The sequence below is a fragment of the Scophthalmus maximus genome, chromosome 1 (genome assembly GCF_022379125.1).
Source record: "Scophthalmus maximus strain ysfricsl-2021 chromosome 1, ASM2237912v1, whole genome shotgun sequence".
Taxonomy (NCBI): domain Eukaryota; kingdom Metazoa; phylum Chordata; class Actinopteri; order Pleuronectiformes; family Scophthalmidae; genus Scophthalmus; species Scophthalmus maximus.
The window spans coordinates 9,910,001-9,928,081 of NC_061515.1; the positions used below are offsets into that span (position 1 = coordinate 9,910,001).

At 47.9% G+C, this 18,081-nt stretch overlaps 1 protein-coding gene across 4 annotated transcripts in view; it reads right to left on the bottom strand.

The window, feature by feature from the left end:
* Window positions 1-16,836, bottom strand: part of kirrel3l (kirre like nephrin family adhesion molecule 3, like) — a 33,003-nt gene extending 16,167 nt beyond the window's left edge. For 3 of the 4 annotated variants that reach the window (XM_035635810.2, XM_035635819.2, XM_035635793.2), the window contains exon 1: window positions 16,157-16,836. In XM_035635810.2, coding sequence (XP_035491703.1) covers window positions 16,157-16,196 — 40 coding nt within the window. In that variant the 5' untranslated portion in view covers window positions 16,197-16,836. The remainder of the gene's footprint in view (window positions 1-16,156) is intronic. The other variant, XM_035635801.2, reaches the window with a different exon arrangement.
* Window positions 16,837-18,081: the final 1,245 nt, after the last annotated feature.

Here is an 18,081-nt window from a genome sequence, read left to right on the forward strand (position 1 = left end):
CAGGGCAATTGGCAAAAAAGTGTCAAGCTTGGAATAAACAACCCTTTTCCCCAAATGCCATCCATTGTGCCATGTCTAGATAAGGCTTCTAAATCAGGCTGGAAAATGCAAGCTCCATTTCTCTCTGTATGGAATTATTATCCCTTTGTTTTGATTCAGGCTCTTTTGTCTTCCTTTTCCTGTGCGTGCGCTTGTATATGTGCATACACACACACACACACACACACACACACACAAGCACACCATAGTGCTGAGGTAGCTGAAGAGTTGGTCCCAGAGGGGACCCTGCACCCATCTCATGTTTGATTTGGCCACTAAGCTTATTGCCATGACTCCCACAGAACTTCTGAGGGCTTGGAGGGGGCTAACGGCAGATGCCACCCACCAACTTGTGGCACCCGACACATGCACTGACACAGTACCTGTGTTTTTCTTCGACTTGGATCGTTTGCGAGCTTCCGTTTGTGCCTGTGCAGATGGCCTCCGCTTTCATACCTTCCTGCAGCCAGGCCTCTCTCCAATCCTTTCTCTCCCACGTTGCATTCCAGCTGCACTCCCTCCCTCCAACTCTCCCTATCTTTTTTTGTGCCCAAATTGCAGTCTAACAGCTTTTAAAGAGCTGTTTTGCTGGAGTTTAATCCCCCTAGCCTCCCCTTTCAGCCTTTATTCCATTGTGGAAATCTTGGCTCAGACCTAGACCCCTTTTTAGAGAGTGAACCCGCTCATCCACCCTGCCCCCCCCCCGCACTGGTGATACCCCCACCCAGGGCATTCTTTTTAAATTCCTGCATACTCCAGCCCCATCCTCTCATTCCTCTGTTTATCACTCATATGTCTACAGTCAGTGAGCCATGATCCCTGAAATCAATGCCAAGCGGGCTCCCTTTGAGAGTTATATAAGGTGTTACTAATTGTTGATTTGCTTTCTCCATGGCTTTCCTCCATCACTCTGCTTTCCCAGACTCCGTGTCAGCTGTCATCTCTTGCCTTGCACTTTCTCTCCCCACCTCTTCCTCTGCTCTATCCTGTATCCCATGTCCCTTTCTCTCACTCCCTGCATCCCCGGTGTGAAAATCAAAGGGGTTTGTGTCAGCTTGTCAACACAACACTCAAGGAAGCGGAGTAGGGGGGGAACCACAAGGAGAAAAAGTGCCACTGCATGTGAGAAAGATGGGAAAACTGAGGTGAAGTAAAAATGGAAAAAGTGGGCTCCTGTCAGATCCCAATTGCAAAGGAGCCGGCCTGAGTGGGGACTGACGGAACGCTGTAATCAGTCCGTCTACGAGGCCGTCACCACAAGGTTTTCTCTGCTGGAACAGGGCAATGCACACATCAGGCAGCAGTGAGGCTGATAGCATGGGCGAGCAGCGGCAGAGTTTCTCCCTGGGTACCTGCTACAACAGATGCAGTGGATAGAGTAATTGAGTGGTATGTATACAAGGAAAGGAAGAAGGGAAGGAAAGGGGAGGAGGGGAGGGGGGGTAAGAGTGCTGATGTGACAGTCTGTGTGTGAGCGCATGTGAATGGTTTGCGCACTCACTGTGCTGCAGTGCCCAACAATGTGCCATAAATACACCCGTTCTTGTAGTGTCTTCTCACAGACGCGCACACGGACTGCCACAGTCCCATATCTTTAGGGTTTCCAGTGGGCAGAAGAAGCATTTCTTTGAGTATAATTCTAGCACAGCTCTTAAACAGCTCCCCCACTCTGAAGCCAGGAGCCAAAGAGCTGAGAGCTGACTCCGTGTAGACAGATAGCAAGTGACTGGCTGGCTGGCTGGCAGGACGACAGGAAATAAAAAAGCCAATAAAAAAAAAGGGGGGGGGGGGGGTGGAGAGGAGGGAGTTAGTGGCGGCGGTATGAAATTGTCTGTACATATCAGCCAGCAGTGTTGACAAGATGGTGATTGAGCTAGTCTTGTCATTTCGTTCCTGCTTACCCCCTGGTGTTTCAACGGCAGGACAGCTGCTGGTTGGATCTGTGTCACAGTTCCAGCCCTTTTCTGTCTCTCTGTCTTCAACCCCCCAGCCCCCACCCCCTCTCCACCCGATTCTTTTTCTCCTCTTTCTCTCTCTCCCCGTCGCAATTTCCCTCTCTTCTGGCTCAGCAGTGTTTAGATGGAGGGGCTTTCAGTATAATTTACTGTGCTTTTAAATCATTAACTTCTTGTGCTGTTTGCAAAAGCCCCGGTTTAGTGTGTGCATAACAGTTGACATGGCGGATGAAACAGCAACAGTGCGCAACATGTGACGGAAACTCAATGATGGGACAGGATAAAAACAAAAGAAGGAAAAAAAAGAGGAAATCCTTCGCCCTGATGTAGACACGACAAATAAACTAAACACATGAATATATATATAAATAACAGATTTAAAATCCATAAAACAATGAGGAGATAATGTTCAAATTGCCTCCCTCTCTTGCTCTTTCTAAAAGGCAGTGGAAATGAAAACAAAGGAATTCTCCACATAGATTCTGTACTGGGACTCTGGGCCTAATGCCCTGGGGTGTCAATTAATTTAGTCTGGGGATTTGCGGCCTACTCTTCCTAATTGAGCCCAGTGGAGACCCCCTTGGCTCTTCACGATAGGAAGTAGTGCGTTTCATAATTAATACTTTTTTCCTTTATTATTATTTTTTTAATGAGGGTGGTAATGTTGTAAATGTATGCATCTCATTAGGAGTAAAAGGGCCATCTATGCTATTGTTCACTTGTGCAGCGTTTGCTGCCGGTGAGATGAATAAGCGAGGGAACCTCATTCAGACGCAGCAATGGCACATTGAAGTCAAAGCTGTGCTTTTGTGTGTGTTTGAATATAAAACACAGCCAGCTCAATGAGAGTCTCATTAGTGTTGCTTAATATGTGTGCTTTTTAAAGCTTAGAGGTTAATGCCCGACTTGCCTCCATTTCACTGGAGCTCTCTTTAATTTGATGCATAATTCTTTTTTGTCAGCAGCTGACAAGAGCCCCTTCAGAGGAAGCCACCGAGCTGTGATGTGAACTCTGCATCCAACAGGAACACAAAGGCACAATAACACTTCTAATTAAACCTGTTTAAAATGTTCCTCGTCGCTTTCCCTCCTGTGCTCCACATTACAGGAGACATCTCTGAGCTGTCCCATCGTCCCGTCCCTCCGTCCACAGAACATAACTCCTGGCGATTAAACAAATTACCTCCTCTCCCCGGAGAGCCATGGACGCAGTGAAAACAATAAGTGTGTGATTCACAATGCTGCCACCTCTCTGCTCGTACAAACGGCCTTCAAATTGCCATTTATTAATCAATGTCCGTGGTAAGTCTGTGACCAGAATCTCTGCTCCCTTTCATCTGGAGGCGGAGAACAGACGACTATTAATTTAACATCAAATGTCATGGTGTCGACAACTTGAAACGTTCCCTTCAAATTACTGATGACAAAGAGCTACCAGAGCACGAGACAGAGAGGAAGAAAATGTTACCTGCCAACCCTCAATACATCCTGCTTCGTGTTGAGAAATAGAATGGAAGGGGGAAACTAATTTCCTGAAACTCCGTTTCTTAAGCGTTGATTAGTAAAGGAGCATAATTAGAGTGAAATGTGAAGTCAGGATTTTTTTTTTCTTTTTTCAGATTGCACCGCTTCCTCTAGAAAAATCAGGCCATGATTAATGAATGAATGATTAATGAGCGAACTAATTAATCAATTCATTATTAAGCAAGCACTCTGAACAAGAAACGGGTAGGATGATGGTGAACAGTGGATATAAGAGATGGTTAGGGTGTGTGTTAGAGAAAAAAGGATTTAGGATAATCTGCCTGTTTGTTCTGTCAGTTTGTTTTGTCTTCTGTTGCAGGGGAGGATGAGGAAGAGGGCGGACGGGAGGAGACGGCAGGCGACGGAAGGCTCAGCCCTTGTCTTGAGCTTCCTGTGTCAGTCTTGTGCGAGAGCACTGCCCCTTAAATTGCTGCATTTGCCAGAAGCCCACATACATGTCGGGGTCAAGTCTGTGGGTGACGCAGTGGTGAAGCTTGGCGTCGCAGCGATGAGGTTTGCATTGGACTGCGAGAAGCCGCGCGATGTCAACACCTCAGAAAAGGCTGAGGGTAACGCAAAGTTCCCTTCGCGAACCAGTCGTCACTCTCCTCCCCCTGTCTTTAACTAGGACACACCATCAATCTTTGATAATGTGCAGCGTGGGTCTCTCCTGTGTGACCAGGCTGATGAGACATCACAGCGGGGATTGATGTATGAAATGCAGGCTCTGAAAGTAACTGTGATATACTGGAGCATTTCAAGTCAAGTTTGACCTTTTTTTTCCCAGATATTAATCGCTACAGTTAAAAATATGTGTGATCCCCCCCGCCCCCCCACACACACACATCCACCCCAGGAGATCCACATACTTTATTCTTTAGCATGAGCTTCTTCTATACCTTTAGCTTAGTAGAGGTGTGTGTGTGTGCGTGTGTGTGTGGGGGGGTTCATTCTATGCCAAAAATCCCCAGAGCTACTACACAACAGTATATGGGGCACACAATATTATTTTATAAGCAGATGGGTTTATTGTTTCTATTAAAATGCAGCATTACTCTATAAAGCTGCATTTTCCCCACCTCCCCCTGACACCCGGAAACACATCCTCAAAGCGAGAACATGAGAGAAGGATCTTTCATCCCTGCATATCTTTCCTAGCGTTTACTGCTGGCCTTATTAACAGAGTTGTGAGTGACGGGGGCCGAGTGTGCTGGGAGAGTCTCCGGGGGCTTTGATGGAGGCAAACGATGGAGCTGCAGCAAGCTGAGGGCAAGATCGTTCTCTACGTTGATCCGCTCAAAGTGCTTTGTAAAGTTCTTTGTCTACGTACCCCCGTTTTCGCTGAAAGCCCCTTTGCTTCTCTGTAAGTTCCAGCACTATTGTTTTTCTGTAACAGCTAGTGCTGCATTCTGTCCGAATCATACCATGGCATTGCAGATTTCCTCAGAGTCAACTGGGTGTGAATAGTCTTTGTCACGCCGGGTGGGTCGGCTCAATGACTGTGAAACCCTGGACATATGGTGGCTGTGTGTTGGGATGTATCATGGCAGAGAATGCCATGGGCTGGGCTCTTGACCCTTGCCTGGCCTTTAACAATTTACCGGCTGCACCGAAGTCTGAGGCTTGATGAACTTAAACACTTCATTGTGCACTCTGTTTTGGGGTGTGTCTTTTTGTCCGGGTTTTTTTTTTCTGGATGGAGAATGTGTGGTCTGCAGAAGGGGCAGATGTGTACTATGTGACTGTTTTACCAAACGCATAACACGCGCCTTTTCTCCTGCTGCACTGACAAATGGACACACACTTTGTCTGCGACACAATGTCCGCGCGGTAGCAGTAAAGAAATGCTGGATGCTAACAGTGCATGTATCTTTGGCGGCCAGGCTTCTACAGAGAAATCTCCTTTTGTCCTGCAGCGATAAGCCAGTTAATTAAGTGTCTAACAGGAACGTCTCGAGCATCCGCTACGGCGACATTGGCACCCAAATAGAACCACATTACGCAGCAAGCCGAGTTCAGCTTCTATCCACACTGGTCACACTACAAAGACAAAACAACAAATTCCAGCAAACTTTCAACTTTTTGAACCACGTCTCTTGAGGTCCTTTCTCTCTTTCAGGCATTTTATCTCTCTATCTGCGAAGCAAGACTTTCTCTGCAGGTCACATCTACTGAGAGGCCTCGGGTTTGGGGCTCTGATAAACAAGCGGAGCTTTACAGGCTCTTAAGCCCATCTGGTGAGATGATCGATCATTAGACAGAGTGTGAAGATAACTCCCTCAGCTCACCTGCTGGCTACCACTGATCCCATATCACCCTCGCAGGATATGGTATGAATCACAGGAAGTTGAGATCAATCTATATAGATTGTGCCGCCTGATAATAAATGAAGAAAAAAAAAAAATCCCATTTGGCTTAGCCACTCGAATGCCTCAGAGTCTGGCAGCCTTCGTGTGCGTGTGTGCAGTGTGCACGGATATGTGTGTTAAATGATAGCTTTTTAACTTTCTCCTCTTACGGATTTCTGATGTTTGCTGAGCGCTCTCTACAATCTCTCCTACCTGCACTCATTTACTCAGCTCAGTCCATCGTGCTCTTAAATCTCCCTTCTTGAGGGAGTCTTCTTTTAAATCTTAATTAAAACAGACTCTGAACCCCCCCCCCCCCCCCCCCCCCCCCGCCCTCCCAGGGGCTGGCTGAAAGCAGCTTAGAACAATCAAGAGGACGGATTAGTAGTGAGAAGAAAAGAAGAGAAGGGGAGACGCAAGAGAGGAGGAGGGGGCCGGGTGGACAACAACAACGAGGATGGAACGGCAAAGAAAAATATTGAGAGGAGCGAGAGGACTGACCCCTTTCCTTCATCCCCCTGATCCCTTCTCCTTCCTCCTTCGCTCTGTCTCTCCCCCTCTCTCGGGGCTCTGGATTCTTGGCCTGACCTATTGACATTCAGCTTCTCGGCAGATTAAGCAGCGAATGGAGCCTCTGGAAAGGGTAAACACACTGGAGGAACAATGACCAACAGGCGGCAACCTTATTGGATTCTAATTAACTGCCAGGAGAGAAGGCTGGGGGCATGTTAAGTGCTGTGGGACACAAGTTAGAGCACCAGATCTCAAGTACCACAACTCGCATGACCAACACTTGTCTCTGTCCTCCTTTATCTCCTCCTGTATCTCTCCATCCTTTACTATTCTTCTCTCTTTCAATCTATTTGCCGGCTGTTTCACATATGGCCCATGAGAATGGCAAACAGAGGCTTTTAAAATCGCTCCTCGGAGAGCTATTTGCCATTCTTCTTTTCCTGGGCTCTCTCTCCCCATGTGTTTTTTTTTTTTTTCCAGGGTGGAGCGAGGCTCATGCCCTCGAGGTAGCTGTTTGAGCGATAAGGTTAAAATAAGCTGAAAAAAAGGGAGAGATTATTTGATATTGAACAGATTGAATTATCTGGTGCGAGGGAGAGGGATGAAGGGAGGCAAAATCATTTTTCTGCATCGCCCTCGGGAGGAGCGCTTACCAGAGGGAGTGAGGGAGCTAAATGGGAAGGAGCGACGAGCTGAACCTCAGCCGTCACAAATCTGAAAATACGACCTGTTCCTCTCTCTCTCTCTCTCTCTCTGTCTCTCTCTTTATTTTTTTTTAACTCCTGTCCCAATTAACCAACATGCCAACTTTTGGATTGCGAGTCCAAGCAGGTTTCTTTGTGTGTGTGTGTGTGTGTGTGAAATCTCTTAGTGATGCAGTGGGTCCTCTGTACTCTGATTGGCCCAGCTCACAATGGGGCTGTGGTTTCCGGGGTCCCCTGTATGGAACCGCGAGCACTTATTAGACTAGTGTCATTAACGTTTTAGTGTGAGAGAGGGCCGTGGCCATCATGGGCTGAGGCTGACACAGAGGGGCTGAACAAAAAAGCAATGCCCCACCGGAGACAGGTCATCGTCGCCTCAGTGGGCACATGAAGCAATCATTAGTTGGTGAGAAAACACACACGCACACGCACACTCTGGCACCTCAGCGAGAATACACATACTAATGTTATGGTTATTCCATGAACCTGTTGCCTGTTAACACATTACCTAGGATCAAAGAGGCAAAGGCCGGAAGGTGAGAGGACTAGAGGAGCCATTATTTGTTGAGGAAAATTGCAGCCCAGTGTTATGCTTGTCCTCCGGAAAACCTGGCAGAATAGCGGCCTCATTCGTTTCGCACACACAAAAAAAGAGGGATCTGTTGCCTCGTCACCATCATGTGAGTCTTTGAAAACCTCAGAGTACTTTTAGAAAAAAAAATTAAAGCGAGGAGGAATGAATCGGAGCTTCAGTTGTGATCCAGGCCTGGAGGTAAAAAAGGGATCCGCATGACCACTGTGTATTTCCAAGCCACTGGGGCAACAGTCATGGCTGTAATGGGTTGAATTGGGCCATTGATTTCTCTCCTCCATCCCAAAAAAACGGGTCTGTGCCAGTTCTGAGATACAACCAGTTCTTTTCTTAGAAAAAAAGTATCACATGCTCAAAGACGGCTCACACAAAAGCCTAAACTTTAGCCCCAAAGACAACACTGACACACACACTCAGACACACAACCAATACAATATGACCCAGCTTCAGGTCCTGGGGAGTTAAACAAAGGCCTGAGCTTAAATTGTTTTTTAAAGAACTCCCAAGCACAATCAGGGCGTTGACTTGAGCCTCTATAGTGTGTCAGAGGAGTGTTTGGAGAAAGAAGGGTAGTTAGGCCGACGTCTATGGCGCGCTGAATGGCAAATCTAAAGTGTGACGGCCCAAGAGCTTCTCTCGGCCGGCTTCAATAGGCCTCCGATCAGGCCTGACTGCCCCTCGATATTAGGTCAGCTGTTTTAACTGGCCTGTGATTGAGTGGCTTCATTAAGAGCCTATTTGTCTTCCCCTGTATCACAGTCCTGAAAGACTGGTGACATGCTAAACACACCCACGCACACCGCCGACATGTGAACCTGAGCAGATGCACAACTGCATCAGCACACACAGACCATCCGACAACACACCAGCGAGTTAAGAACGAGGGTCTTTTTTTTTTCAATAATTGGAAAGATGTAGAAATCTTTTTTCCCCCCCAAAACTTTGCTGCTTTGAACAAAACTTCTCTTTTACCAGAAAACTTACACAGGTTCAATGACTTCACTGCAACTTTGCCACATCAAAACATCTCTCTAGAAAATAAGTCATGATCAGGCCACGGATTCCTTCAAGGGTTTGGCACGTTGGAGTTTAATACCGCCTGCACAGACTAGCGGGCCGGGTCACTCAGTGACCCCACACCGACACAGACCCTCCCAAACAAGCCACAACAAACAGCTTTCTGTACCCACTCTCTGCCTTTGATCTGAAGATGCAGAGATGCGATCCGTCTCCTCTTCTCTCTCTTCTCTTTTGCCCTTTTCTCCCTTTCTTTACGGCATCTCCTTATATCTCTCTTCCCCCTCCTGCTCAGCAGGTGTATTAAATGAGGTGACTATTCCAGCAGCACTGGGCCGCACCTCAAAGTGCAGCCTGTGTAGAGGGCTTTTCTCTCCTACCCTCCTATCTTTTATCCCGTCCATCGCCCCATCCCTTTTCCTCTCCCTTTATCCTTCTCTATCCCCTTTACTCCTTTTAACATGTTCCCTTGCACTCTTGAAATGTGAAACAGAGAGGGCCATGGCGCTCATCAATTTGAATTCGTCTACACCTCCCTGTCTATCTCCCTCTGTGCATCTCGCTCTCAGCCTGTTGTCTATTTAGCTATACGTCTAATTACGCTGTCTCACTTATGTCATTAGTGAAAAAATAAATGGCTTCTGTAGCTTTGTCTCTCGCCGTCACCCCTCCCGTTGCAGGCTCTGAGAAAACAAATTATGGAGAACAATAGGTACAAATGGCTTCTGCACCAAACCACATGATGGATGCAGCCTGGGTTCCCTGCATCTCATCCCGTCCTTTTCCCTCCCTCGCTTACTCTCTTTATTTTCCCTCCCTTCTCCATTATCTCCAGCTCTATATGTCTCTGTTTGGGAACAGGGGAGGACTTGCACACTCTCTCGCCCAACTACCCTATCATTGTATGGCTGTATCATCTGTCTTCCCTTCTTGGCACTGACACTATATTCACACTGACATCATATTAGGCAAGGTCCTTTTTCTATCCCTTTCTTTCTCTTTCTCTCTATCTGCCCCGTTCTCCCTTTCTCTCCCTGCTGTTGTCTCCTATGGCACTCTCCTATCCTCTCCTATCCTCTCCTCTCCTCCATCCCCCAGAGCATTCTTCACACCACTACTGCAAAGCCAACGCCTGGGACTTTCTAAAGCAAACAGCCAGCATCCTGTGCCGTAGTCCCATCTGTGGACAGTCTGAGCAGGGAACAGTCAGTCCCTCTCCTCCCCTGCTTCGTTCTCTTTCCAGGCCCCAGGGATCTGCACGGCACTAGGATGCCTCAGTCAGATGAGTGCAATGTGCTGGAACAATGGCTGGGTGCCTCCTCCAGCAGGGGTGTTGGGTTCCCCTCAGCCAGCTTGGGAAGCACTTAGCCATGTGCTTTTGCCCTCCTGGCGGCAGCCTCACAGGAATGTGGCAGAAGTAGAAAAGGCTCCCACTATACACCTTCCTTACCTCACCCTCATCCACCCCCAATCCACAGCTCTACACACTGACACCTACACGCACACAACCACTTTCTGCACGTCCATGTGCACACCTGAGATCTAATGTTTAGCCCGAGGTGTTGAAATATCAGCTTTCTATTAATCCCCCTCAGACTTGCAGTCAGTTGCACCTTTGTTGTTTTTTTCACCTCTGCCATGATGGAAGAAAAACAGCAGGTTTGGTTTACACCAATACAAGCGTATCCATTACCTGAAATGCTAGGCTCCTGGCAGTAAATCCCTTTGACCCCTCTGCCTTCCTTTTCTTTCCTTCTCTCTCCATCCCCTCTCCCACCCCCCCAATTCTCATGCTGCGCACATTGCCGTTTCTGCTTCGGCATTCTTTGGCCAAACAGGCGGCAGCAGAGAGACACACCTTACCCTCTGGCCGGTTCAACCGCCACCCACCTCCGCCACCCACACACTTCACTGTGCTTCACGTCTCCACGCGGCTCAATAACATTAACATGCTTTGCCATTGAAGGAGCCACAGTTAAAAGCTTGATCGATAAACTCTGACTGACATCTCTCAGTTAATAACAAATTGGCTGCCTTCTCTCACCGACCTCCCAGGGTGACCCCCCCCCCCCACACACACACACACACTCCATCTCCCCCTGGCAAAAAAAACAAAAGGAAAAAAAGGCAAACACACTTTCTCCAACCCATCACCCTGCCTCCTACAACAGCACAGAGCAGGCTTTCATTGTGCAGAGGAAGAAGAGACTCAGCCACAGCCAATGCACTATTTTGGTTAATGGTTGAGTCACTAACACAATATTAGCGCTGGCGTTTCTGGCAGTTTGAACTGAGGGGAAGGAGAGATGAAAAGCAGAATATGGGGGCGGGGGGCTGGTCTTCAAGGAATGAATACTTGGGGTATGTAGTCCCAAAAGCATATGCACTGTTTCCATCACTAACACAGTGAACAGCAGGCAGGCATTCTCCAGTTTCCTTCAATGTGTTTTTACCCCTAGTTGAATAAGGAGATGACATGTCCTGAGAACTGAAGCATCATTAATTAGACAGTTGGACTTTGACGAATTGCTCCAGAAAGGGCACACAGCCCTGAAGATGCCAAACACTCATCTCAGCTTATCATCCTCTGCCCCAGTGTGTGCCCTTGACCTCGGCGAGTGTGTGCATATGTGTTAAGGGTGTTGCTTCCGTGAGCTCCTAGTGAGTCATTTCTGGATGATGTGCACATGCCACAAGCCCTTGCACACTATGCTGAATGCTTCAGATCTTCTGTTCAGTGAGTGACAATCAAATTTCATATACGGGGAAATAAAAATAGATGTAAAACAAATCAGCATCTATTGTTAAATCAGTGTTGTTTGATGATGTTCCTAAAGGAACTTCATTTTTTTCCGAAGCCCCTTCTCAGCTGCCAGAATCCTTCTCCAACAGAGCTATCTCCAATACGAGGTTAAGGAACCCGGCTAGTGGAGATAACACAGGAACAGATATTGCTGCAACGCAGAAGATAAATTTCAATTTGCTGTTGGTTTCTGTGTCTCGGCAGGAGATATGAAATTCTTGTCTTGCAGGGCAGGAATTGATTAGAAAATAAAAATGAATGTGCAGTCTAGTATGTCTGCAATTTTTCTGTTGTATGTTGGTTTCTGGGCCGAGGGTCTTTTGACATGGTTATCCATCTCTCTGGAAGGAAGTGACACTTGAATTTTGGTGGGAGATAAATGCAATCCAAGTCTTTCTCAAAATAGCTGCCACTGTATAAAAGTAACTGTTTCCCTCGGGGGTCTGTTTTAATGACATGCACAGAATTAATCCCCTTTTCTCCCTCGCCCTCTCTTTTCTTTCCATTACTGTGTTTGTACAGAAGAATAAATGTAAACACGTTTGTGCTCTCCCCCACCAGTCTGCACACTTATGATACAGCCTGAAGTGCTCTAGCTGGGGAAGAAGACTCCAGGCAATCGCAGGAAGCTGACACGCTCCCTCCATTGTCCTGTTCCCTGTCATTTCCTCCCCGGATTCCTCCGACTGACCCCGAGGAAGACAAGGTGAGGATGTGCAGAGACAGACACAAGGAGAAAGCGAAGACAAAAAGAGGATAGGCGGGGGGGAGAGGTAAAAATAATACTGGAAGGGGCCAAGTGCCATCCACGGTTTGCTACCTGGCTCCTTTGGCTTCCTGTGCTGAGCCATAGCGGCGCAGACATCCAGTGAAGTTGCTTAGCGCTGATAGCAAAGCCTCAGGACACACTGCCAAGTTCTTTATCTGTGTTTACCCGTGTGGCGAAGCTGATTAGAGACAAGCAACATTATGAAGCGCCATAGTTTCCTGTCTCCCTCCAGTTTTCTCCTTACATGCAAGTGAGTGTGCGGGGAAGGGGGAGTGGGAGGATGTCTGTTTATGAAGAAGGGCAGAAAGACAATGGCATGAGTGCATGACACGTCTTCAGGATGAGAGGAAACAGCAGGCCATTGTTTAAGAACTCCATCATTCATTACTGCCTGTTTGTGCGCGTCTATGTGTGTGTGTGTGTGTGTGTGTGTGTGTGTGCTTGTCTGCGCGACCAAATGATTTGTGAAGGTGAAAATCTACAGGCTTTCTATAAGGAAACTTCATAGCTGCTTGTTTAAAATGCTTAGGAGAACTACAAAACCTATCTTGGATATAGATTAACATATAGCTGTAACGGACGCAGGGATCATCCCATTTGATTTGTGGCCAGAAGTGAATCTAAATCCACGCTCAGTACAACACCCCGGCAGCAAAACCATTACACAGAGACGAGAAATCAAAGTAGGCCAAAATTCATCTATAACTTTGCCATGACTATGTCTCCTAAATAATGCAAGACACTTGTGTTCAAGACTCTGCAGAGTTCGGATTCTGCTGGGTCTGCACTACTTTGCACCACATATCTAACTCGTCGGCTGGCTGGGGTTCATGCTTCCAAACTTTCTACCGCTTAGCCGCTTTTATACTCAGTCTCTTTGTATCACGGAGGTATACAGGGAATGAGGCTGAGGTTGAGAAAAGTAAAAGGAGAGATAGAGAGAGCGTGTGTGTTTGTGTTTGTGATTGTGTGTGTGTGTGTGTGTGTGTGCGTGTCTGTGTGTTTGTGTGTGTGTGTGTGTGTGTGTGTGTGTGTGTGTGTGTGTGTGTGTGTGCTCGCGCATGTCTGTTTGTGTGTTGGTGTGACAGAGGGAGACAGGAGTAACAAGATGGAGAAAAGGTTAACGATGCTCAGCGATCTTCCTCAGTGTTTCCCCGCTGCTTGTCAGCTTAATCATCAAGACACTGGTGACACTCTCTGAGTCTTATCCTGCAACACGACTCCCCTCCCTCCCTCTGTCCCCCACACCCCTTCCCATTTTAAACTCCCTCTCCCTCTGCGTACCCCTCGCTCCCTTCACAAGAACTCAAAGAGTGAAAGAACTGCAGTTCATAGAATATGCACAGTTCGCCAAAACAAACAAGTTGGGCCACGATGCCACTGCATCCACAAACAAGATCTGGGTTACATGAGGAACAGAGAAATCTCTGGTAATGCTGAGGGGAAAGATGTGGTGGGGAGGAGAGGGGGCAGCCAGGGCTCATCACTTCCTCAGCTCTCTGTGTGTGCCTACATGAGGTTTGTGTGTGAGCAGGCTTTCAACCTTTGGTGAGAGTCGGCAGGCCGCCTCCGGCCCATTTAGCGGATACACTCTCAATGTCCTCGTGTTCCGCAGTCACATATTCTGTAACCAGGCTAAAAAGAGTTGTGAGAGGAGGCAAGGTGGGGAAATTTCCACGGCAGCACTCGCTATGGTGAGCCATGAGTGGCGACATGACTTAAGAGGAAGGGAGAGGAAACTTGTAATCTCAGCTCACAGCCTTTGAACTCGGCCCAATGAGACGCAAGCGACCCAAAGCAAAAGGTTCCAGAGAAGAGCTCGCTGAAGATTACTCAGAATACTGATGCAGTGTGGAATCCAATTCCTCCGGGAGCCAGGGGACTTTCCCAGCAAGTAAATTATCAGCGTCGTACAAGACTGGATATATACAAATGTATACAGCGTGCCACAGATTTCAAAGTGAGGCCATGTGCAGTGGCCAGTTTTTTGATCCTACAATATGAGTGCAACTAATTTTGAGCATTGGTGATTCTTTAAGACTGGCACAATAAATGAGGTCTAGGGTCTCTTAGGTTCTAATTAGGGCAGCTGTTGCCGTTTTCATTGTGTGTGTGTGTGTGTGTGTGTGTGTGTGTGTGTGTGTGTGTGGTGGTGGTGGGGGGGGGGGGGGGGCGGTAAATATTCCACTGTCTGGCTACAGCGCCTCGTCTCATCCAGCTGTTGCTAGTCTGTCAGGGAGCAGAGGTCTGCTGGTGTCAAGTCAACCCCCCCGATCTTTGAATAATGACAAAACCATGCGGAACTGAGCCTGGAGGTAAAGATGTTCTCACAACAAATGGCTATTTAGCACGCTCTGCCATTTGTGATCTTGAAAGCTATGGTGAAACTGCATGTGATTCCGTCCGGAAGCTTCACACTAGTGTGACTGGTCAAGGAAAAGAGAGGGGGGGGGGGGGGGGGACAAAACAAGCCAGAGAAGATCCATCCTTTGTCCCGTGCTTACAAGATCTGTGTCAGTGTGAAGCTGTCTGGTGCTGAATGTTAACAACATCAACTAGTGTATCAACAAGTCTGGGGGAAAGTGGATGAGTTTACAGTTGCTCGTGTTAATTGCTGAAAGCTCTGTTGTTGTTTTTTTTGCGGCACTAAATTATTAGGGGTAAATTGTACCAGCAGCTGCTCAGAGCGTCTGCATGTTGATAGTGATTGTACTTAGACTAGGGGCGAAAAAACAGATGTTAACCATAAAAGGTGGAAAAAGCTGCTGTTATAAGCCAAAACATACACACCAACACCACCTATTCATTCAAAGAAAAAGATCACACATTGGATCTGTGTCTTTTTTCCACGTTTTCAAGCCTGATTTTCATTCGATGCTGGGCAGTTTGAGTACGAGCATGTCCAGTGATTTTGCTAAAAGGGATTCATGAAGACACAAAAGCAGCAGGGGTGAAGGGGGGGGGCAAACAGGTGTGTTGTGTCTCCAGCAAAACAAATGCTGACTCTCTGTCTCTCTCTGCCTTTCTTCCCTCCCCGTCTCTGGCTTCACTCTCTCTCCGTCTCTGTGTCTTCTACCCGCCAAGCCGGGCCCCCTCTGTCGTTTACGCACCGTCCACAGTGCCCGTGGATGTGTTGGATTACAATACAGCGAGGGGGAAAAAGCCACAGACGCGACAACGACATCCCATTTCCACATCGTTTCATCAGGTTAAAAAACCCATCGCTTTAGTGTCTCGCCTATTAATGGGAATCAATTTTGGGGACCGCTGACTAACTTCGGGGGGGGGGGGTCAGATGCGGAGCTCTGCGCGGCGCCGTCTCATTTTCTCTGCACTGTAGTTTTATCATCTCCCGCACCTGCTTCAATACCAGAGCTTTTTTTCCTTTCCATCACAATAAAAAAACAAAAACAAATTCGTGAATGGACACATGGGTGGATACGCACCCGCGCTGCAGTCCGGAGCAATGACTCCGCGCCGGGGTTTTAAAAATCTCAAGTTTGCCTCTCCGTTCGCGCGCCGCCTGCACCCGTAGCCCCAACGGCCACGACAGAGCTCGTATCTGTCACTCGTCCGACAAAAGAACCAGCACAGAGACAATCACAGCGACCCCCCCCCCCCCCCCCCCCCCCCCCCCCCCCCCACGGTGATGCGGGGATGCGGGTGGGCTCGCGGACTGCGACGCCTCCCTGATGTAATCACTCTTTCAGAAACTGATTAAAAACATTTAGCGGCAATTAACAGCAGTGAACTGTGGCACTGCAGCAGATCGCATGCACCGCTCCACACCGGCGCACTGGATGGCTTGACGCAGCGCGCCAGCTCGGAGCGCGGTCCGTCCTCTCCATCGACAGGAGCACTGCGTAAAACGGTGACAATAAGTGCGTCTTACCTGTGGCCATAAGGCAGAAGATGAGGTATAACGCAGGCATTGCGGTCGCCCTGGCCGCTGATTGTTTGTTGCGCGGAAGGGTTACGCTCGGTCCGTGGTCTGTGTGCCACTGGGCAGGTTATGGTCCACCGCGGCACTGGGGTATCGCCGGACGGACGCGCGCGCAGGGACTCGTCTGTAAAAGCATCCGCTTTAAATAAACGACTTGAAATGGTCCGAGGCAGTCTGTGAAACTCTCTGTCAACAGCGCATCCCCATACTTGGTAACTTTCCGCCGCTGTATCGTCTCCTTTCTCCCGGTGGCTCCTGTCCCAGTGTCCCGCTGGCGCAGCCTTCACCTCTCACCGCGCTCCCCAGCAGTTCACCAGTCGGTCGCCTGGTCCACGGTCCACTCTTCACCCAGCCGGAGCGATCTCTCGTCTTCGACAGCGCGCGGCTATGAACCCCGGTGAAGTTGCCTCTCCGCTGGACTCTCTCTCTCTCTCCCGTGTCTCCGTTCCCACTCACTCCCTCTCTCTCTCTCTCTCTCTCTCTCTCTCTCTCTCTCTCTCTCTCCCTCTCTATCCCTCTCTTACGCGCACTCTTCCCCTGTCGGTCTCCTGTGTTCACTTCTCACACTGGCTCTCTCCAATAGGAAATGCGCACTGACAGTCATCTGGTGGGGGGAGTAGCTCTATACCCCAAATCTGGCAGGAGCCGAGTCGGAGGAGCCCCTCTGCTTCAGACGCTTGCCGGGGGGGGGGGGTGGCTCCCGGCTCCCGCCCCCAGGGGCCCACTATTGGCTGGGCGGGCGTCATGGGGAGGGTTTTTAAAACATTTACCTCCAAGTTAAATGGCACGTCTTTACAATTTTGGGGCAGAGTGCGAAAGAAAAAGGCTTCAAAACAGAGTATACACACCTTGCAAACGTCTCAGTCTTTAAATATTTAAAGTAAACTGCGTTTGGGAACGGTGCATGTGCAGACTGGAATTATATTCATCAAAAATATAATGATGGTGATTAGATTCTAGGAAAATGTAGACTACTGTTTCTAGAGATCACCTAAAACAGGCATGGTGACTAGCTCAATACAAACCTTCATTTTCAGAATCTTTGTTTGCGGCCTCCTGATTTTAACAGTGACCCATGTTGAGACTTAACAACACAAGCTACACTTCATACTGAGGTTTCAGAAACATCATCAAGACTTCCCACAACCGCTCTCATTGGAACTTCCTCCTCCTTCTGAGCGCAGTTACAGTGCACACCGTCCCATTTGCCAAATCGCGGATCAATTTCTCATTAAAAGAAATGTGACAATTGAAAATTAGTATCTGATTCAATCCCTGCCCTCCATTGCCCAACAGATTTGGAAATTAATTAAGGCAGATTATGTGTAAGTAGTTGCATTAGTGCACGATCAGCCGCAGATGTTTTGCCAAATGGTGTAATGATCACTTCACTCCGAAGCCTCAACACTTGAGAGAACAAATCAACAGTGACGGGATCAAACCTGCCAAACTGTCAACTTCACTAGATTTCCTCATGAACTTGCCGTCTTTTGTTTTCTCAGATTTCAACTAATGTTACTCGGCCTGTGTATTGTTATTTCAATCCGCCCTTAAATTGAAGTACCTTAAAGAGTTTATGTGGTGCGAATTCAGACAGACTTACAGAGTATTATTTTTTTTCCGAATTACCTTCTTTGAAGTTCACTCAAAAAAAACTATTTTTTTCCAGGTGCAGTTTGATCTAAAATGAGCCTATTGTTCGTTGTCATACAGTGGGCGCTAGAACGAACAGAAGAGAACAGAGTCATTATCGTGTTTCAACAAAAGCTAAAGCTTTCATAAAGAGATAAAAAAAATACAGTGCAGTCCATCACTTGCCTGTGGCTGTTTATAGACCTGTTCTTTGATGCTGTTCATTAGTTATTCAAGGATCT